The sequence below is a fragment of the Thunnus thynnus genome, chromosome 5 (assembly GCF_963924715.1).
Source record: "Thunnus thynnus chromosome 5, fThuThy2.1, whole genome shotgun sequence".
NCBI lineage: Eukaryota > Metazoa > Chordata > Actinopteri > Scombriformes > Scombridae > Thunnus > Thunnus thynnus.
The window spans coordinates 31,595,416-31,616,579 of NC_089521.1; the positions used below are offsets into that span (position 1 = coordinate 31,595,416).

At 38.9% G+C, this 21,164-nt stretch overlaps 2 protein-coding genes and 3 non-coding genes across 5 annotated transcripts; all 5 read right to left on the reverse strand.

Moving 5' to 3' along the window:
• Nucleotides 1-809: 809 nt before the first annotated feature.
• On the reverse strand, nucleotides 810-8,492 carry LOC137183570 (small ribosomal subunit protein eS17). Its single transcript, XM_067590721.1, has 5 exons — nucleotides 8,392-8,492; nucleotides 6,889-7,040; nucleotides 5,640-5,745; nucleotides 3,093-3,158; nucleotides 810-942 (listed from the first exon to the last, which is right to left on the reverse strand). Exons 1-5 carry the CDS (start codon nucleotides 8,392-8,394, stop codon nucleotides 865-867), a joined length of 405 nt encoding a protein of 134 aa, XP_067446822.1. The 5' UTR covers nucleotides 8,395-8,492; the 3' UTR covers nucleotides 810-864.
• Nucleotides 1,028-1,155, reverse strand: LOC137183878 (small nucleolar RNA SNORA71). The gene has a single exon (XR_010928575.1). It is a non-coding gene; the product is annotated as a small nucleolar RNA SNORA71 (small nucleolar RNA).
• LOC137183864 (small nucleolar RNA SNORA71) lies at nucleotides 4,290-4,417 on the reverse strand. The gene has a single exon (XR_010928561.1). It is a non-coding gene; the product is annotated as a small nucleolar RNA SNORA71 (small nucleolar RNA).
• On the reverse strand, nucleotides 6,706-6,833 carry LOC137183863 (small nucleolar RNA SNORA71). The gene has a single exon (XR_010928560.1). It is a non-coding gene; the product is annotated as a small nucleolar RNA SNORA71 (small nucleolar RNA).
• A 1,555-nt stretch (nucleotides 8,493-10,047) lies between the features above and the next one.
• Nucleotides 10,048-19,988, reverse strand: LOC137183572 (endophilin-A3-like). Its single transcript, XM_067590723.1, has 10 exons — nucleotides 19,794-19,988; nucleotides 18,122-18,190; nucleotides 17,952-18,024; nucleotides 16,996-17,139; nucleotides 16,603-16,736; nucleotides 15,746-15,904; nucleotides 14,847-14,950; nucleotides 13,756-13,880; nucleotides 13,603-13,656; nucleotides 10,048-13,414 (listed from the first exon to the last, which is right to left on the reverse strand). The coding sequence occupies exons 1-10, from the start codon at nucleotides 19,836-19,838 to the stop codon at nucleotides 13,203-13,205; spliced, it is 1,119 nt and encodes a 372-aa protein (XP_067446824.1). The 5' UTR covers nucleotides 19,839-19,988; the 3' UTR covers nucleotides 10,048-13,202.
• Nucleotides 19,989-21,164: the final 1,176 nt, after the last annotated feature.

Below are 21,164 nucleotides of genomic sequence, written 5' to 3' on the forward strand. Positions count from 1 at the left end.
AGATTGTGGTTGTAAAAAACCTCTTTTGACCTCCAAATATATTTATATTGTAGTCTGATCTGATTATAATCTCAATTTAAAAATGTCTTTCACTGATTTATTTATTTATTTTTGCATCAGATGAAGGTTGAGATGTTTATTACATTTAATCTCTGCATGTTAGGAAGGAATCTATCAATTACTTTTTTAAAAGTTTTTGGGAATCTTTAAAAGCCTTTCTGATTGGTCCACATACTTCTCAGTGTGAAGACAGATGTTCATCCTCACAGCTGTAACTCGTCTGCTGCTGCTTCAGTGTCTCATGTCGACACTCTGACGAGGCTTCCAGCTGGAACATGTTGGTGTCATCATGTAATATGAAAAGCTTTTTATCAAACCTCAAGACTCGGAGCCTGGATGGTTGGTCGTCTCGGATCATTTCCTCTTGTTTACAGTCATCATGGTTCATTTGTCCACTCAGTGAAGTTTGACTGTTTGTTCACTAAAGCAGGAAACACTCCATGTTTTCCTTTCTTTGAACTAACAGACTTCCTTTCAAGTCAACATTTTGTCACCAGCGTCTCCAGAGAGAGCAGCTGAACTCAATGATAAAATGAGTCACTAAAGGCAGAACGTCTACAATAACCTGCAGCTAAAATGAGCTTCAATAAAAACATCAAACTCACAAAGAAAGAAGCAACAGTTTGTGTTTTTGAGCCGGTGACTGAAGGGACGCTTCCTGGTTGTTTCTAAAAATCTACATAATGTAAAAAGATCATTTAAACACCAGTAAAGCTTTAAAACAAAAGACAAAAAACAGACGAGTCAGGTTGTTTTTTTTTTTCCCCCCAAAGGGTTTTTATTAGGAAGATACTTTACAGACGTCTAGACTCCTCGGGGCTGCTTGAAGTTCATGCCGACGGTGGGCTGTGTGACCTGCAGGTTGGACAGACTGCCGAAGTCCTGAGAACACAGAGAGAGAGAGAGAGGACGAGTTAAACCAGGAGGATAACGAGGAAACTGATCACATTAAGAGGAAACTAAAGTCTGTCTGAGAGCGCCAGGGTTCGTCAGGAACTGATATTCCAGCAAACACAGGGAAAGGCTCGCAGGTTGATGTTCCTGTACTATCAATGACCTGGCGACGAGGACGCCATGATCACTTTCGATACAGGGAGGAAAACAACACTGTTTCAGCTTCATCTTCATCATTTGCTGTCTTATTATCAGCTCGTCAGTCGTCTGTGAAACACTGAATAACACTAATCTGATCAAGTTTGACTGATTTTAGAGAGAAATATTGTTTTTACTGCATTTTATTTACTTCACAGCTGAAGTTACACGTTACTGTTCAGACTGATTTTTACATTAAAACCATATAAGCTTGTTAAAGATTAAACCAGCGGTTCCCTTTTAGGCCTGTGAGCTCTTATAAAAACAGTAGAGCTGCAACATGAAGTTAATTGGTTCGTTTATTGAAAGGAAATTAATTGGCAACTTTGCTAATTGATTAATCCTTAAATCTTTTAAAGCATAATGTCAAAAATTCAATGTTTTCAGGTTCTTAAATGTGAGAACTTGCTGTTTTTTTGGTCTTTATTTAAATGTTTGAATCCTTCTTCCACCACTGAGTCAGTCTGATGGTTTGACGAGTTCATTTGATGACAGAACATTGATCAGATCTGCTGGTTGATGGTTAAACATGGCGGTTACAGGCTGTGAGGTCTGACAGCGAAAAGCTCAAACAGAAATGTTGACATTTTAATCTGGTTGCTCGGCCTTAAATTAGAATTAAAATCTAATATTTTAGTTTAACGCATTAATGATCATAGAGGTGAGCAGGCCGGGCAGGTCGTGTAAAGCGTAGCGGTGGCTCGTCGTCGTGGAAGAGGGATGTGGGATCTTCCTCTTCGTAGACGTGACGTGACAGTCATCATCCTCGTCATCCTCGTCCCCTGGTTTGGATCGAGCCGCTGCGGCTCCTTCTGCCGGCGCTGGGCTTGTGTGAAGGGAGTCGACATACTCAGTGAATGAAGTTAGACTTGTAGGAGTCTGTCAGCAGCATCGGCGAAGCACGAGAGGCGCAGGACTTGCTAGTAGCCGCCATCATCATCATCATCATCTTCTAACTGCGACACCGGAGGGTGAACTTCTTCTCGCAGGTGATCAGTTTCTCCAGGTTGCAGAGTGAAAAAAGGGAGACGAGCAGCGGAGCGGCTGCGGTGGAAGGAGGATGCTGCGCGGTTGCTTCCTCCTGATTGGTCGGTGATGCAAACATCCTCTCAGGTGAAGAGGCGGAGCACGTGCGTAATAGAATGACATCATCACCATTAACAGACGCTGGTCACTACACAGACGGCCGAAGCGTTAAAGCACCAATAAAAACACATTTTACTGATTAAGTTTCTCTAAAGTTTTCAAACAGTGTGAAACTCTTTGATCTTCATCTTAAAGTCCGTCACTGAACTCTTAAAGCTCCTCGTTATATTATTGTTTGATGTTCTCTGTGTTTCTGCTGACGCTGGAAGCATCGTAGTAACGTCTCTGCAGGATAATATTCAACATTCAGCCTGTGTGATTGAGAGTTTGTGGCTCCTCGCAGCTGTTTCACTGCTTCTTCTTCTTCTGTTACATCATTAATAACATCACAGCCTCCTTCTGATCGAATGCCGTCATCACATCGTTAACTATAAGTCTTATAACTGAGGTTTTAGTCGAGTCTTTAGCTCCAGTTCTCCTTCAGATCTTTTTACTTTTCCTCCGTTTGTTAGTTCTGTTAATCCCGTTTAGTCAATTAATCGGTGACTATTTTCATCATATTAGTCATTTTTTAAAGCAAAATGTGAAACATCTGCAGCTTCTGAAATGTGAGAATTTGATGTTTTTACATTCAGATGTGATATAAACGGAATATTTCAGGGTTTTTGACTGTTCGCCATAAAAAAGACAACGTCACTTTAGTCTCTGGGGAATTATGACGAGCGTTTCTCTCACATTTTATAGACTAAAAGATTAAATGAAAAAATAATCATCTACCTGTGATGAAGCTGTAATAACTGAACAGTACAGATGTTCTACACTGACCACAGCTGTCCTGTCACAGAGAGACTTACCAGCAGCTTCAGCATCTCCTTGGTATCTGGGTCGACTTCAATCAGTTCCTGGTCCAAAGCAGACACCTGCACAGGTAAACACACAGGAAGTAGATATTAAGCCTCTGATGGACGGTTTCATTACATCAACCAAACCAAACCTGCAGCAGTGTTACACACTAAATACTGTGAGCTATAAAAAAAAAAAAAAATTACAAAACAACATTGGTAAATTGTGAATTCCTCAGTGCATCAGAGGGCCTCACTAACATGACTGTGTGTGTGTGTGTGTGTGTGTGTGTGTGTGTGTGTGTGTGTGTGTGTGTAACAGTCTCAGTTCAATCCACTCGGTCAAAAGTCCGTTTTGTTTTCTCCACAACCTCAAATCAGTTCAATCCAGTTTCACAAACATGATTAGAGAGATAAGTCAGATATCCGCTCCGGGTTTTACTGCTGATCCCTGAACACATCAGAGGACTGAAGCTGCTGCAGTAAATGACACCAACTCGCATTAAAGACTCTCGGCACACATTTGTTTTCTGTTCATTCAGCTCAGGTGCAGCATTCACATTTCGACAAATTCCTCTATATTCTGTGTTTACAGTTGATTCTATTTTTATGATCAATCACACAGGTCCGTCCATGTTTTCCACATCGAGGCCTTTAACAGTTTCCTTTATCCTGCTGAACTACTGACAGAACAGGAACATTTGGGTTTAATGTGACTTTTTAAACAATCAGTAAAAACATCAAACTATGGCGATGACCTCTGACCTTCTCGGCTAAAGTTTCTGTGCCGGTCGAGAGAGAAAAAACACGTCCGACCAAAATAAAATCAAACTATTAAACCCAAAAACAACGACTCAGGTCACTGAAATAAACTCGTGAGGCTGCAGAACGTTTTTACAGGAAGACGATTCTTCTTCACATCCGTTTAACTTTTCTGATTGATGCAATTAAGGAAAAGATCCGTTAAAAACAAAAGTTATCGAGAAAAATCAGATCTGGACGACGTGTTTAGTAAATAAAGCACTTCCTGTTGCCTTTGTGCTTTTTTGGCTGAATTCTGATATTCAGCATTCAAATCAGAATATTAATATCTTCTAAACACACATTAAAGGATTTGATTTAACCAACAAAATACCCAAAGTTATTCTGAACTCCGCTCTGCATTAAATACGTCGGGATGCAGCATCGTATTTAATAGATTATAAAGTCTGTCTGAGAGCGCCAGGGTTCAACAGGAACTGATATTCCAGCAAACACAGGGAAAGGCTCGCAGCTTGATGTTCCTGTACTATCAATGACCTGGCGACGAGGACGCCATGATCACTTTCGATACAGGGAGGAGAAAAAAAAAAAAAAAAAAAACACACTGACTGCAGCCGCATGTTTAAATAATTGGACCTGATCGTCTGATATTATTGATCATTTCTCCAGCCAAGCTGCACTTTAACGTTAACTTTTGATACCGGACGCAGGTGAAATTAAAACGTGCAGACAAAAGTCAAACTGGGACACTAAAATATAAAAATAAACATCTCAGTTCCTTTATTCGATTGTTCCTCTAAAGCAGCTTTTCATTCACATGCAGATGTTATAACATAAAGAGACACTAAAGAAACACTGCAACTTATTTGCACCAGAGCTGCAACAGTTGATTGATTAGTCTATCGACAGAAAAATGACTCAGCAACTATTTTGTTAATCAGTTCACCATCTTTCAAGATGGTTGCAGGTTGTTAAATGTAAGAATTTTCGTGCTCTTACATTATTGTAATTTGAGTATTTTTGGGTGTTTTCAGACAAAAAGACACTGGATGACATCATCCTGTGCTCTGGGATGCTGTGATCAATATTTTTATTGTTTTCTGATGTTTAATAGATGAAGCAACAGATCAACAGATGACTAGATAATAAAAATAAAACCGTGAATAAAACAAGCTTTAACAGTCGACAACCAGCTTTGACGAAGTTCGTCAGTTATTTGATGAACGGTTTGATTAATCAATAAAATAATTGGCAGATTAATTGTAGTCGCAGCTCTAAAAACAAACTCTGCTCTCAGAACAGCTACTTTCCTTCACCTGCTGCCATGTGAATAATTTATCTACCTGATATCTCTGCAACACAACATCATGTCGTCTCGCTGTTTTAAAAATGCTGAACTATTAAAAGCTTTTACATTCATCATGTTGCTGCTTAGTTGTGACAACAGATACACAGCTTTGACCACAACATAACCACATCAGCTGATTCTGCTGATCAATAACTCCTAACGTCAGACATCTTGTCCACCACCAACACAAACTACAGCTGCAGATCAGACCAGTTAAACACATCTGATCAATATTATTCACCAGAATATTCACACGTGCTGTATTTACAGCACAACTTCTGTACTGCACTGAATCGTACAGATATTGTGACACGCGTCCAGCTGAGACGGCAGCAAAGTTCACCGACAAACCCGCTACAAACGTTTTTCCCTCCAGGATTCTTCAGTGTTTGGATTCATCCGTTGGTCCGACAGCATAGAACAAACAACACGGCGATGCGTTCACTGACCTCTGGGACGTAGTTATCCCTCCTCTCTCTCTCCTCCTCCTGCAGCTTGATGGAGATTCCTCTGACTGGTCCCCTCTGGATACGCTTCATCAGATGCGTCACATACCTGCAGGGAACGGCAGAAACCACGACCGTTAGAAAGACAGAAATAAATGTACAGAACAGAGATGTTCAGAGTCAACACAGACAACAAAATCTGAACCTTTACTGTGTTTTGTTCGTTTCAGTCTGCTGGTGTTGCAGCACTGCTCTTCTTTACGACAGCTGACCTCTACAGAGACGCATTTTACTGAATCTGCGAGTAAAAATTTGAGCGCGATAGTGGAGAAATATCCGGACAAACCGCTGCTGTGTGAATTGTGATGTTCTTGTGAATGAAACGTGTTGTTTAGCTGCACTGAGCGTCACTTTCGGCGGTTAAAATGACATCAACGTGTCGTGCTTCAGCTCATATCAGCTGTCACTGATTAATTCTGAAAGTAATTTGACGTCAAAATGAAACTTGTCCGTTTGTGCGTCTCAACCAAAGATCATCTGTGAAAAGAAGACGCTCCACTCTGTAACACAACTGGTTACTTTAGTTTAGAAACACTTCAAAGATTTATAAAACTTTCAAGATTTCACTCTCTGGAAAGTATTTCCATGTCAGGACGAGATACTGAGCATGCTCGAGGACACTGGTCTGTTAGCTTGGTGTGCTACAAATCACAGTCTTGACTTTATATTAAACGTCTTTGACAAACTTGCAATGTCTGCATCAGATAAAATAAAATGTTCACTGTCAAGAAACCCACGTCCTAACACATGCACGTCGGCCTCTTTCTGACACAGAAATACTTCACAGAGTGACAACTTGACGCTGTTATTAGTCTTTGGAGCCGTTTCTAAACAAACCATGGTAACCACTCTTCGTGATGAAGGAACATGTCACCCGGCGCGGCGGTGAGGCTCATTGCTCGTTAGCTTTTGGACAATGATGGAGGTCTACAGCTCAGAGGAATAAGATATATCAGACTTTATCACATGATACTTGTTAGTAGATGAGTTCATTGTTAGTTTGGAGAAGTGTTTGAGAGCGCCAGGGTTCAACAGGAACTGATATTCCAGCAAACACAGGGAAAGGCTCGCAGCTTTATCTTCCTGTACTATCAATGACCTGGCAACAGAGACGCCATGATCACTTTCGATACAGGGTGGCTTTTTTTATATATATAAAACACACGTCCTTCTATACAGAGATGAAACTCACCCGGCGATCTTGTTACGGAGCTTCTTGCTGGGGATGATGGCGATTTCCTCGCACACCCTCTTGTTGGTGTGGAAGTCGTTACCCAGCCGGGTGTAGTATTTCTCGATGATGACCCTGGCGGCCTTTTTCACCGTCTTGGTCCTGACTCGTCCCTGAAGACACAACACAAGTCAGTAAGTTTGCACCATCCCAGATGAATAATGAGGATGGAAAAGACGCAGATGTTTACAACTTGGAAGCGATCCTGCTGTCTGACAAGTCTGCCGGTTGTAAGACTGCAGAGTTTGTTCAATATCCATTACATGTGGGTTTAATTACTATAAAAGATCAACTCTGGCTGACACGAGTTGTGTGTTTGCCTTCTGCAGAAGCTTTTAGAAAAATCTCCTGCAGTTGTAGATGCAAACTTGAGTCAGAAACTGTTTTTTATGGTAACTCGCAGGAAAGATAAACATTGATTTTATGTTTTCATTAATGCTAAATGTATAAAAGTTAGAGCCAGAACAATATATAGGCTGTTCAACATTACTGAATTTCTGTACTGGCTTAAAGGTTTTTTAGACTTTAATAAACAGGTGTGAAAAGATGTTTTCCTCGCTGTAATCATTCCTCCTGTTCATACTGGATATTAAAAGATCCTTCATATGTGCTTTCAATGGAAGTGATGGAGGATAAAATCCACAGTGTGTCCACACAGTCATTTAAAAGTTGAGGCTTATATGAGGCTTCAGCAGTCTGAGTTAGTCATATCAAGTGGATATCTGACACATTTACAGTCTTTTTAGCATTAAATTCCCTCTTTGTGTTTCCCTGTTGAGCTGCAGGTAGAAGTATAGTAACGAAAAAAGGGACTTTGGCACTAAAAAGACTGTAACGTTGAAAGATATCTACTTGATTTGACTCATTTGGACGCTGAAGCTTCATATTAGCTTCAGGTAATCTTAGCCCCCCCCCCCATTGCTTACATTGTAAGTGCATTATGAAGGAATCTTCTAAGGATCAATATGAACAGACGAATGATTACAGCAAGAAAAACCTATTTCTATGTTCATTTAGGCTCCTGACTGTTGTTTTAAGGCAGACATGAATATCTGTGAACACATCCTTTAACCTGCAGTCAATCTCAGCCCTTTTTAGCATCCGCAGCTAACTCCCGGTGACTGATATTAATTAATAATTTAACCCTTTAGACGACCCTAACTCAAACACATAAGATAGCCGTGTTATTCTGCGGCTCTCTTTAATTTAAACCGGGTAAATCTGGATAAGAAACGCGGTTCATTCAGCTCGACAGCAGCGTCACTCCGCCTCCTCCGTTAGCGGCAGCGCTCCGCCAAAATACTGCAAATAAAACGGTTTTCTGACGTCATCTATCATCAATACTGCTAATATCAGATATAACTAACAGTCCGGTCAGCGTGGATGAAGCAACCGGGACATTAACGCGGTTAAAACGGCAGGATTAGGTTAGATAGTTCAGGTAGACATGTACAATGTACCCACCATGTTGGATCGGCCTGGTAGAAGAGGACAAGCAGACTTCCGGTGGAAGTTTAAATCAACACGCGGAAGCTTGAGACAGAAACAACCTGCTGCTGCGCCCCCTGCCGGCTGGAGGCAGAAACTACAACAACAACCACTACTACTGTTTAATATAATATAATATAATATAATATAATATAATATAATATAATATAATATAATATAATATAATATAATATTAGTAATAATAATAGTAGACCTGTGAGGGAAAGTAACTAAGTAGGCCTACATTTACTCAATATTGTACTTAAGTACAATTTACAGGTACTTGTACTATTACTACTACTACTTATACTACTAGTATTTTCATTTTATGCTACTTTATACTTCCACTCCACTACATTTATTTGACAGCTTTAGTTACTTTTCAGATGAAGATTTGACACAATAGATAATATAACAAGCTTTTAAAATACAACACATTGTTAAAGATGAAACCAGTGGTTTCCAACCTTTTTGGCTTTTGATGTCTTACAAAAAGCAGTGTGTAGTTGGGGTCACATTTCACATGTCTATGAGTTGTTAACAGCTCCACCAAATAGTGATTTTTCCCTCTAAACTTCTCACATGCTTTCATTTCAATAAATGTTCAAATGATCCAATATTTCAGCAAAAATCAAAGATTAGAGGAAAAGTCCAAAAACTGAAAACAGATTTGTGTATCAGAACTTTGTTTTTTCTTCTTTCCTCTCCCATTAATCATCTCATGACCCCTCAGATTTATCCGCTGACCCTTTGGAGGGGCCCGACCCCTAGGTTGGGAACCACTGGACTAAACTAGCTAACTGTATATAAAGTAGTGTAAACTAGCTCCACCTCCAGCAGCTACAACAGTAACATGCTGCTCTAACACTGAAAACATCATTTGAGTCCTTTTTCAAACTCAAATGCCAAACATTTGCTGTGAGGATTTTGTGCTTTTCTTCATTTTGTCTTTGCAAACTGAATATCTTTAATTTTTGTACTGTTGGTTTGACAAAATCAGCATTTTATAGATGTGCAGTTTTCTGCTGCAACTCTCAGTTGTTTGAAATCAAGGCTGAAGACTTTTCTGTTTGTTGCTGCCTATTTTTTTATTTTAGATTAATGATATGGTCTTATTAGATTCGTAACTGCTCAGGTACAGAAGTAAATTTCTTTTGCTTCAAGAGTCTTACAAACGGTTAAGGGGGAAACAGTTTTAATTGAAAGGAGATAAATGTTACCATATTATTATTTTAAGGATTTTTTTCTGAAATGTGCTACTAAAACTAAACTGTCTTTGCACACATTGAAAACACCTTTTATTTAACCTTACAACTCCTTCATTAAAGAAAAGAAAAGTATAAAGATGAAACCTGCTGCAAACAGTGATAATAATGAAATAAAATACTAATCTTTGTACTCAGCTCAGTGTGGATATTGTATGTTTCTCTGCCTGTTGTTATGTAAGTATTGTTTACATGTTGTTGTGTCAGACATCTCTGCCTCTGGCTGTGTTTCACTACATTGATCTACAGCGAACATCAATGATGTTGTGAACATACGCATGAATTCACATGACATATCTTGTTTCTCTATCATTAAAGGTTGGAAATTACTACAGATTATTATTTACAGAGACAAGAAAGGCAAAAATCACACATAAAAGCATTTATTACTCAGAGAAATTATTGCAGAAATACATTCTCAGTGATTCTTGTCCTTGTACAACAAACATGTCTGTGCTCGCAGGAATAACAGGCCGAGTGTTGTAAATACACCTGAAATATTAAATCACATTCAAAAAATCAGTTTACAGCAAAGTGAGTCGTCATGCAGAAACTGATGAGCAAATAATCCGTCTGGTTTCTCTCCGTTTTGTTTGGATTTGGAGGAAATTAGTTAAATTCCTCTTAAAGGTATTAAAAGTTTTTTGGTCACTGCTTAAAATGAAATGAAATTTGAAAACTCATCATTCAGCTATTAAATTAAAAATACAGCCATCTTTACGATTATTCTCCAGCCGTCTTCTACAGACAGACTGATACCCTGAAAGAGAGAAGTAAAATAAATGAAAACTCTTGTCTGTGTCTCCTGGTGTTTCATCCATTTTACTCATTAATAGATAATTTTGGGAAACCACAAATATACACCTCAATCTTTTCACTACATTTGTGTAAAATTATATATTTATCACATTAAAGCTGATGTAAGTCAGTTTAATCTACAGTGGTCTAATCTAAAACCATTACAGTAGTTTATTTTATACAGTATCAGCTACAGTAGTTTATATTAATTACAGGGATTTTAGTCTATATTAACTAGTTTATATTAACCAAGAAATAGACTTGGTTAAAGGGACACATATTCGGCACATTTTCAGGTCTATATTTATATTCTGGGGCTCTACTTTACAGTTAAAAACTCCTTATTTATCTTATACTGGTGCTTTATGCAGCCCCTCAGTTCAGCCTCTGTCTGAAACAGGCCGTTTTAAGCCTGTCTCTTTAAGGCCCCGCCTCCAGATGAGCCCACTCTGTTCTGATTGGTTAGTTTCAGGAAGCTTCCTCCCACTCCAGAGGCTACGTAAACAAACAATAGTAGCAGGATTTCACTTCTTTTGCTCCTTCTTTACTACACATGGAAACTTCTCAAATACATCCGTACATGTTGGAACCATGGATGTATAATAAGAGCTGGATAGGGCGCCGCCTTGCAGCCAATTTTTGCCAGTGGTCACTCGCAGTATTGCAGTGAAAAATCCCCCTGTGGCCCAAAAAGGATTTTCCCCAAAGACCACCACTGTAAAAGAGACATCTGTAAAACTGTTGACAGGACCCGTGCAAACAATGTCAATTATCACTCTTTCTATTATGAACTTTTGATCCATGGAGGTTTTATGTTTGTAAAACTTTCCTTGAGCCGAGAAAAGCGATTTAAAAATCTGTGACGTCATCACAATGTAAAGTCTATGGGCTGAGTGGGAACTCGTGGGCGGGGCCAGTGGGGGGAAACACTACTGCGCATATTCAGTGAGCCGCACAACACGCAGAAGCAAACTCGGAAGCTAGAATTTTTTTTGGCGTATGCGCCAGGCGAGCAATTCCTATAGGACTGAATGGGCGCCATTTTTAGTCCAGTATCCAGCTCTTATAATACATCCATGGTTGGAACCCAAATCAGATCCGAAATATACGATTGGATGACAACACATGGAGCAACCTTAGCATTAAAGGCTACAGAACCGAACGCCATTTGTGGGCATGTGTGAAAAATCTGACATCATCACTATGAGGAAACAAAGGTAACAAAATGTCCCAGATCAGATTGAAGCCCCGACTTTTGTCTTACAGGGAACATTTTAACATACATTCACCTTGCGTTTTGGAAATCTGACATTGTTTAACATCCAACATCATAACAGTAAAAAAAAAAAAATCACAAAAAGCATGTTATGACCCCTTTAAGACAAGTTTCATCTGTGTGTGTGTCCTGTACAAAGATCATGTAGACTGAAAACAAGGGGAAACTGCTAGCCTAGCCTCCAACAAAAGTGAAAAAATACACCTTGCTCAGATGAAGTGTCTTCAAGGTACAATAACTTACATGCATAGTGTACAAGATGAACAACACTGATCACTGGTGCTCCGCCTCTGTGAGCAATAGACAACCCTTACCTCACTGTCACCATTAGATGTAAACTAGGTTAACGGTATTTTTAGCCACGCTAGCAGCACAGCTCCATGGATACCATCTCAGTCCACCGCTTTGATTCAGACTAAAATATTTAGGTCAGATTGCTACGAAATTAGGCTCAAACATTAATGTTCCCCAGAGGATGAATCCTACTGACTTTTTACTGTAGCGCCACCATGAGGTTGTGATTCAGAGTGAAATATCTCAACAACTGTTCGATGGATTGTCACGGAAATTACAACAGATATTCAAGGTCCCTAGATGATACATTCTGACCGCTTTAATGATCCTCTGAATTTTCCTGTAGCGCCACCAGCTGTGAAATATCTCAACATCTGCGTCATGGATTGGCACAAAAATTTGGTTCAGACATTCATGATTCACAGATGATTTATTCTACTGACTTTTCCTCTGGTGCCACCATGAGGTTGACTATTTAGTTCTTTAATTAAAATATCTATTTTATTATAATATCTATTACTATTGGATGGATTGCAGCAAAATTGGGTTCACACATTCATGTTCCCCTCAGGCTGAATTATTATAACTTCCTCTGACTCTTGTTTATTTACATTAATGATTCTACATTTACAGTAATTGTGCCTTAGTGTTCTATTCAAAGCAGTCTGAAAACTATTAAACCCTACAATGCAGATAGTATCAGACCCGATGTGGCTGCATTAGCATTTGAGGACACTGGTAGAAATGTGATGTGAAAAGTTAGGAGCAGTTTTGTGAAGGAAATGTAGCTAAAAGTCTTAAAGGGACAATACACTGAAGTGTAAAAAATGTTGTGTTAACTGTCGTTTTAACTTAACTGACCGAGCTTCGCTTCACACACCTCAGCTAAGAGCCGGCTGGTATTTTTATGAGGTGAAGTATGACGTGAGATGCTCTGAGATCAGAAAGTAAAGTGCTGTCGAGTAGAAACTATGGCCTTCCTTTCCTTTAAAACAGACAGGTCGCCTGCTGATTTAATTGTGAATAAGTGCAAATTAGAAGCAGAAAACTTGCATATCGTCCGCTGCTGAGCAGAAATCAGATCTGCATCTACAATCTGATTTCTGAGGTGAGCGTGGAGTCTATGGATGTGTTTGTTTTTTTTTAATACGTTGTCACGGTAACGGCAGAGGCACCACCACATCCACATAGCTGACGGGGAACAATCCTGATTTGCCACCGAGCGTGCCTTCGTACCAGTTGGCGTCAACCTGACCGGTGAGGAGGATGAGGTCGCCCTCACTGAAGCTCAGCTCGCCGTTGTGGTTAGAGTGGAAGGAGTACAGCGCCCGGCAACAGGGCTGATCCAGGACCAGTTTACTGTCAGCTGGACGAGAGACACCAGGAGAAAGAGAAAGACAGAGAGAGAGAGGAAGAGATCTTAAAGGACGATACATAATTTTTCAAGTCTTCTTAAAACAACAGTCAGTTTTTCTTGCTGTAATCATTCCTCCTGTTCATACTGACCATTAGAAGATCTCTTCATAATAACTGGAGATGGTAGTATATTCTTACCGTAACAGGAAATGGGGCTGCTGGGTCTGGATGGTAACGCTGTGAACTGCTCTCCTACACAAAAGATGTGTAAGAAAAACATTAGTTCAAAATTTTAGACAATTAAATATTTTATTCCATAGAAATAATGTTTTAATAGAAGCTAGTAGTAACCTGAGTGAACCGTGGATGTGATAGATGGCTGGTGGTAAAATCCGATGCTGACGTTGTGTTCGCTTCTGACTCGGATCTTTCTGGGGCGAAACCGTCGCTCTGGTTTGTTACTGGCAGCAGTCAGCCTGTTTTACAACATACACACAAGTATTAAAAAAAACCTTTAAGTTAAAGGTGTATTTTCACATTAAACCCTACAATCATTTTGTTTCTGTTGTTAATCCAAGTTCATCCTGTAAACATGTTCATCAGTCTTGATTTGATGCTTTTGTTTGCCTCGCTTACAGCATGAAATATCTCAACAACTATTGAATTAATTCCTCAGAGGATGAATCCTCAAGACTTTGGTGATCCTCTGACTTTTCCTCTGGCGCCACCATCAGGTTGACATTTATGTGTTTTCAGTGAAATATCTGAACTATTGGATGGATTGTCATGATATTTGGTTCAGATATTCATGTTTCCAAGAGGATGAATTATAATAATTTAGGTGATCCTCTGATATTTCATCTAGCACCATCATCAGGTCAAAATTTCCATCCATTTTGTGGTTTATGACCAAATATATCTGCAAATCTAAGGACATTTCCATCAGCCTCAGCTGTCCTCAGCTGTATTCTTCTTTATGTGTCTCCAAGCAAACTGAAAATCTGATTAAATGAGTGTTAAGTGTTGTGCATGTTTGAGAAGTGAGTTTTTAACTGGAAGGTCACCAGTTCAATCCTCAGATCTGTGTGAAATTGTGTAAATATGATCAAGGCGTTCCTGCAAAACACAGGCTTCCTCTCTGTGAAGCTTCCCTGAATAAATAAAGATTAAAAAAAGTTTTTTTTCCAAAGAATAAACCTCTACTCACTGTGGTTTGGTTGGGCACAAAATATTCACCTACATATAAACTATATATATGAACAAAACACGGTCATGCACCCAGAGGATCTTTGCCCATTTTAGTAACAGAAGCTATCTAGTAACAAGCAGCCAGATTTCCATGAATTTTTGTTTTGGATATTCACGTGTAGAATCATATTGATTTTGGTGATGGTGAGGTCTGCCCTTTAGAGAAATGTGCTGGGTGTTGAAGCCAGGCTCACCTAGCTTGCAGGTTGCCATGGAGACCCAGCAGGATGCGGTGGGCGTGGCGGTGAAAGTCCAGCAGTGCAGTGACCAGAGCTGCGAGGCGACTGAGTCGATCCACCTGCAGGAGGAAACATGACAGAGAGGATTTAGCTGTAACACAGACCTGGTCTGACTTGGATGAACGGTATGTTAATGATGTTTGCTCACTTTCATTATTTAAAAAAAACACATGAATCAATCTTTGTTTGTGTGTCTGTCACAAACAGTCTCTCAGATGGAGGTAATTCTGATTCTGATGAAAAGAACAGAAATAATACATCTCTCTGCTCCAGTCTGGTATTTTAAAATCACACAGATTGGTCTGACGGGGGGTGATAGTGTACTTTTTACTGCACAGTATTCTCACACATCAGAACTGATCTGATCACACAACATAACTGTTGCAGCTTCCAGCTGGTTTCAGCTACTTTCAGTAGTCGAGTTTCCATCCGAATGTAGGACACATTTTAACTGAATTTCTAGAAAATAAGCAGAACAAAGCTTGTTTCCATCCACTAGTGTTGTGTGAATATTGGGTCTGTGCCATTAAAGCATTGCAGAAGAAGAGACACAATGAGATTAAAGGAGTGGCGGTCAAATCTCTAACGATGGAAAACCATAATCACGTATTAGTTAGTCTCCTCATTGCTCCACACAGATCTGATGTGTTCGTCTCTTCAGTGGAAACTTGAGGGACGTTTAAGTCACATGTTTCATTTATTCACTAAATCTGTTTACATTTTTTCCAAACGCCAACTTTTACACCTCAGACAACAAACACTTTATAAAGATCTTCCAACTTCAAATTTCCAACGTTTCCACTCAGGTTGGTGGAAATACACTCAGTAGTCTCAGTTTGTTGTTTCAGACTCACGTCGTTCTGCAGCAGGATGAACATGCTCCTCTCCGCCAGCTCCTTGGAGCTCATGAACTTGTCCCAGGCCTGCCGGACGTCCTCCACCGGGACTTTCCCTCTTCGTCTCCTCTTGTAGTCAAAGTCAAGCCGACGACCGTTCAGCTTCTTCAGCTGGTACTGAGGAACCAATCAGAGCAAAGAAGTTTTCTAATAATTGGGTAAAATGTAGGTGCTTTCACTTTTAATGTAAGGGTTTTGAGCTTATTCCTTTAAATCTGAACAGTTTTAGTTCTTTCCTGTTTCCTCTGAATGCAATTTGAGCTGCAACGATTAGTTGATTCATCCCTTAGTCGTTCAACAGAAAATTAATTGGCAACTAATTTGATAATCGAACAATTGTTTTAGTCCTTTTTCAAGCAAAAATGCAAAACATTTGCTGGTTTCAGATTCTCATATTTGAGGATTTGAGGCTTTTCTTTTTTATACAGAGTAGTAAACTGAATATGTTTGGACTGTTGATCAGATAAAACAAGATATTTGAAGACGTCATGAACTCCACAAAATTATAACCTTCATTTTTTACTATTTTTACAGACAAAACAGTTAATCGATTAATTGAGAAAATAATCAGCAGATTAATTGATAATGAAAATAATCATTAGTAGCAGTCCTGGTACAATTATTACATTTTTGCTCATGTTGCACAAAAACATGAACTTGCAAAACATTTTTTTATCTACTTAAATATAAAATGTTTTTTCCTCAATCAATCATTGAACAGTGTATTTATTTTAAATGTCATGAAACCGTCACACTCAAGAGAGAAAAGAAACAGCAGTTTTGTGTTTCTGTGTTTTCTGCGGGTATCCTCTCACCCTGATGTCCTTCAGATCTGTGTTTTGAAGGTCCTGCAGAGGGTCGATGAAGGTGCGTTTGACGTCGACGTCCAGAGCGTCCCGGGCTTGACCGACCTGCTGCAGAGCTTCACCCACACCGGCCAGAGCGCCGCCTAAACAGAGGATGAATGAACAAACAATAAAAACAACAGGAAAAGCAGGAGACTTAAAAAAGAATAGGTGCTGATGTTCGTCTGTGTTAATAATGTCTTAATGTTGTCTCTTTAAAACTGTCCCCCTTCTAATTTATCCCTCCATAATGATACTGTCACAAATTAGGAGCCATGTTTTCCTCTTTTTTTTTGGTCATTTGTCAGCAGGTGATTCTGATTGTTACCATGGAAACACAGCTCTTAGTTGTGTAGAGAGTACCGAATTCAGAAGCAGCTCCCAGCTCCTGGCCGTAGTGCAGCATGCACTCTCCCAGCATGCCCTCTGTCTGCGGGTAGCCCACCGACTTCCCCTGCCCTCGGATCCTGGACATCGTGTTGAGCATGCTCAGTTTGGCTCTGTACGCTGTGAAGACACAAAGAAATTACAGCAGTGACAATAGTATTGATGTAAAAAACACTTATATTATTTGCTGTTAATGGTAGTTGATGGTTTCTAGAGGATCTATTCATATACATGTCATCTTTACTACATATTTTCTTTTATTTATTATTATCTGAGACATTGTGTTATTTTTATTTATACATATTTCTTTATCAGTGAGTCACAGTTCGCAAAGCTCAGAGGAGTTATGGGCTAATTGTGTGGAGATGAAGAGATTAAGTTAGGATTTAACATATTACGCACTACATGTGAGCTAATTTAAAGGACTGTTTCACCCTTTTTCAGTGAAAGAGGTTTTCCTCACACAGTCATTTAGTGCAAAAATGCATTTAAAAGTCTCTGTGAAGCTTATATTCAGCTTCAGCAGTCTGAGTTAGTCATATCAGTGGATATCTGACACATTTACAGTCTTTTTAGCATCAAATTCCCTCTTTGTGTTTCCTCGGACAGTGTTTCCCTATTGAGCTGCAGGTGGAAGTATAGTAACAAAAAGAGGAACTTTGGCACTAAAAAGACTGTAATGTTGAAAGATATCTACTTGATTTGACTCATTTGGACGCTGAAGCTTCATATTAGCTTCAGATAAACTTTTAAATCCATTTTTGCACAGAAGGAGGACTGTGGATTTTGTCCCCCATCACTTGCATTGTAAGTGCATTATGAAGGAATCTTCTAACGGTCAGTATGAACAGGAGGAATGATTACAGCAAGAAAAACAGAAGAACTTTAAAAGCCCACATAGTGCTCATTGCAGCTGTTTCTCCTCATTGTACCTGGATTCGGCTGGAGGAACTCTGTGGTTTTGGACAGCAGCTCGACCAGCAGAATGTGGATCACTGCAACACTCTGAGACACAGAGAGAGAGAGAGAGAGGAAGCAGTCAGTTCAGAGAAGTTTTAGGATTTTAGGGTAACAGCACATGTTGGCGTGTTGACAGTTTTACCTTCTCCATCTGCAGGAAGTCGTCATCCATCTTGGTTCCTTCAGCTCCCATCAGCCTCTCGTTCAGCAGCTGCAGGAAGAGCAGTAGAGGCAGTAATAGTGTTAATATAATAATATAATAGTGTTAATATTGCTTGTAGGCAACAGCGATGGAGAACTTGAGTACTCAAATTATATTATATATGTTGTTGGGCTGACCTGCAGTCAAGTCCTTCTGGACAGAAGTGTTTTATTCAATTTCACTTATAATGAATATAAATTTCTCTCCTTGTCCTGTTGTTTGTTTGCTAGGACAAACGGCTGCACAGCTAAAGAAAGACAGGAAAATAGCAGTTCTAGCTTTTTTGGCTGCTACAACAATGTAGCAGAAACAACATATTTCTCAATAGAAACGCGGTTATTTGAAGTTTTAAATCCTCTTGGTGTGGAACAAATAGCTGTTTTGATCAGCGATACTAAATACAATTCAGGAATTAACTGGGATCAAGTCTGGAAATGTGTTTCAGTGTTATGTGTTAGCAGTTAATACAGATTAATACTGAGCAGCCCTGTGTGAGTTCATTATGAAACCTGCTTCCTCCTAATATGGGTCAAATAGACCCATGATGATGAAATTAATAATTAATTGTGAGACAATGTTCTGTATATCAAACTCCTATGTTACATATTTTATAATGTGTAAATAACATTCTGCACTTTTTGTTGTGGTTGTTGTTGTTTGTTTGATTGTTTATTTCTTTTTTTTTTTTTTTTTTTTTACATATGATTGTTTTGGTTTTTTTGTATTTTTTTAGAAATTAAAAAAAATCTTGTAAAATATATTACATAGTTATAGATTAAATTACCCAGGAAATAATAATAATAATCATAATAATCATAATAATAATCATGCTACTGCTACTACTACTACTACTTAAAATAATAATAATAATAACGTTTATTTATATTGCACTTATCAAAATCTGCATTTACAAATGGCAGACATAAAAGGAACAAAGGACATGATATAATACCAAATTACAAATTTCCTATTGAAATATATTGATAAAGTGCAAATTACAAAAAGTGTCCCACATTACTCTAATTCACTCTATTAGGTTCCATTGGAATATTAATACAGATCCACTGACATGTAAATGTAAACAGTATTTTAATGTTAACTTATTAGATAATCTAATCTATAACAATGCTATTTTATAAACAGATCATATTACGTAAGAATAAAGTAGGCCAACGTGACTACAGCTGTGAAGTAAAACGTAATGGAGTAAAAACTACAATATTTCCATCCTTTAAATGTTGTGGTTGTGTACAAAGTACCATAAAAAGGAAGAAAAGTGAGTAAATTTACTTCATTACATTTCACCACTGTATCTAACAATAGTGTCTGTAGTACTGAGTGGAAGCTGTAGTCATTCATACTGTAAATCCACATCTAATAAAACAAACATTAATAACAATAACATTGACAGTAAAAGCCTTATTCCAGATGAAAAGGTTTGCAAAGGAAACATAAATCAGACGTGATAAATGATCTGTCATCATTAACGTCATTAACAGTATCGATCTGTACAGCAGGCCTCGTGTCGCAGTAAAACCACTGACCGGAATGTAGGCTTCATAAAACACATCAGTCCGGTTCAACCTGGCTCGGCCCGGTTTGTCCCGGTTACCTGGCTGGCTTTATGGAGCTGCTTCTTCATCCCGGAGACAGACATCGTCACCCGTCACGACCGGACAGACACACCGGCGGCCCGGGGATTAGTGGGTCTGCCGGCGGGTACCCGCAGGCTCCATCCCGTCTGAGATGCTCCGTCGCCCGCAGAGAGTCAGTGCACCGAGCCGCTCCGCCCCCCTCCAGCCCCCCCTCCGGCAGCCCGCTGCAACCGCCGCGACCTGTTTATTATTATTTCTTATTATAAAAAGGGTTTATATGTGTACTAAGTTTTGTATTCATCAGTAGTGGAAGAAGTATTCAGATCCTTAACTTAAATAAAAAATACCATATTCTAAAAATAATCCATTACAAGTAAAAGAACAGCCTACAGTGGTGGGATGTAGGCCTTTACTTGAGTATTTCCATGTGATGCTACTTTATACTTCCACTCCACTACATTTCAGAGGGAAATATTGTACTTTCTACTCCACTACATTTATTTGACAGCTTTAGTTACTTTTCAGATGAAGATTTGACACAATGGATAATATAACAAGCTTTTAAAATACAACACATTGTTAAAGATGAAACCAGTGGTTTCCAACCTTTTTGGCTTTTGACGTCTTACAAAAAGCAGTGTGTAGTCGGGGTCACATTTCACATGTCTATGAGTTGTTAACAGCTCCACCAAATAGTGATTTTTCCCTCTAAACTATTCACATGCTTTCATTTCAATAAATGTTCAAATGATCCAATATTTCAGCAAAAATCAAAGATTAGAGAAAAAGTCCAAAAAGTGAAAACAGATTTGTGTATCAGAACTTTGTTTTTTCTTCTTTCCTCTCCCATTAATCATCTCTCGACCCCTCAGATTTATCTGCTGACCCTTTGGAGGGGCCCGACCCCTAGGTTGGGAACCACTGGACTAAACTAGCTAACTGTATATAAAGTAGTGTAAACTAGCTCCACCTCCAGCAGCTACAACAGTAACATGCTGCTCTAACACTGATGCTTCACTATTAATAATCTAATGATGTCATATATAATAATATATCAGTCAGGATCACTATCATGTAGGCCTTCACTGGGTTTATTACAGCAGCTATTAGTTCATTTTCATGTAATTCATATAGCCTATTTTTGTGTATTTCTTTAGATATAAGGGTCATAATTGCTGTTGGATTTACAAGCTCTCATGAACATGTAAATGAACTGTTACAGAGATGACGACTGGAAAGCTACAGATGTAATAATGGTAAGCGATGAATTATTATCACATTTTCATTTGTTTGTTTCTGTATTTCTGTATGTTTTCAAATCAGAAGCCTTTATATATTTATTTATTTATTTATTCATTCCCTCTGTGTGCTCTACTGCTGCTTCTTTC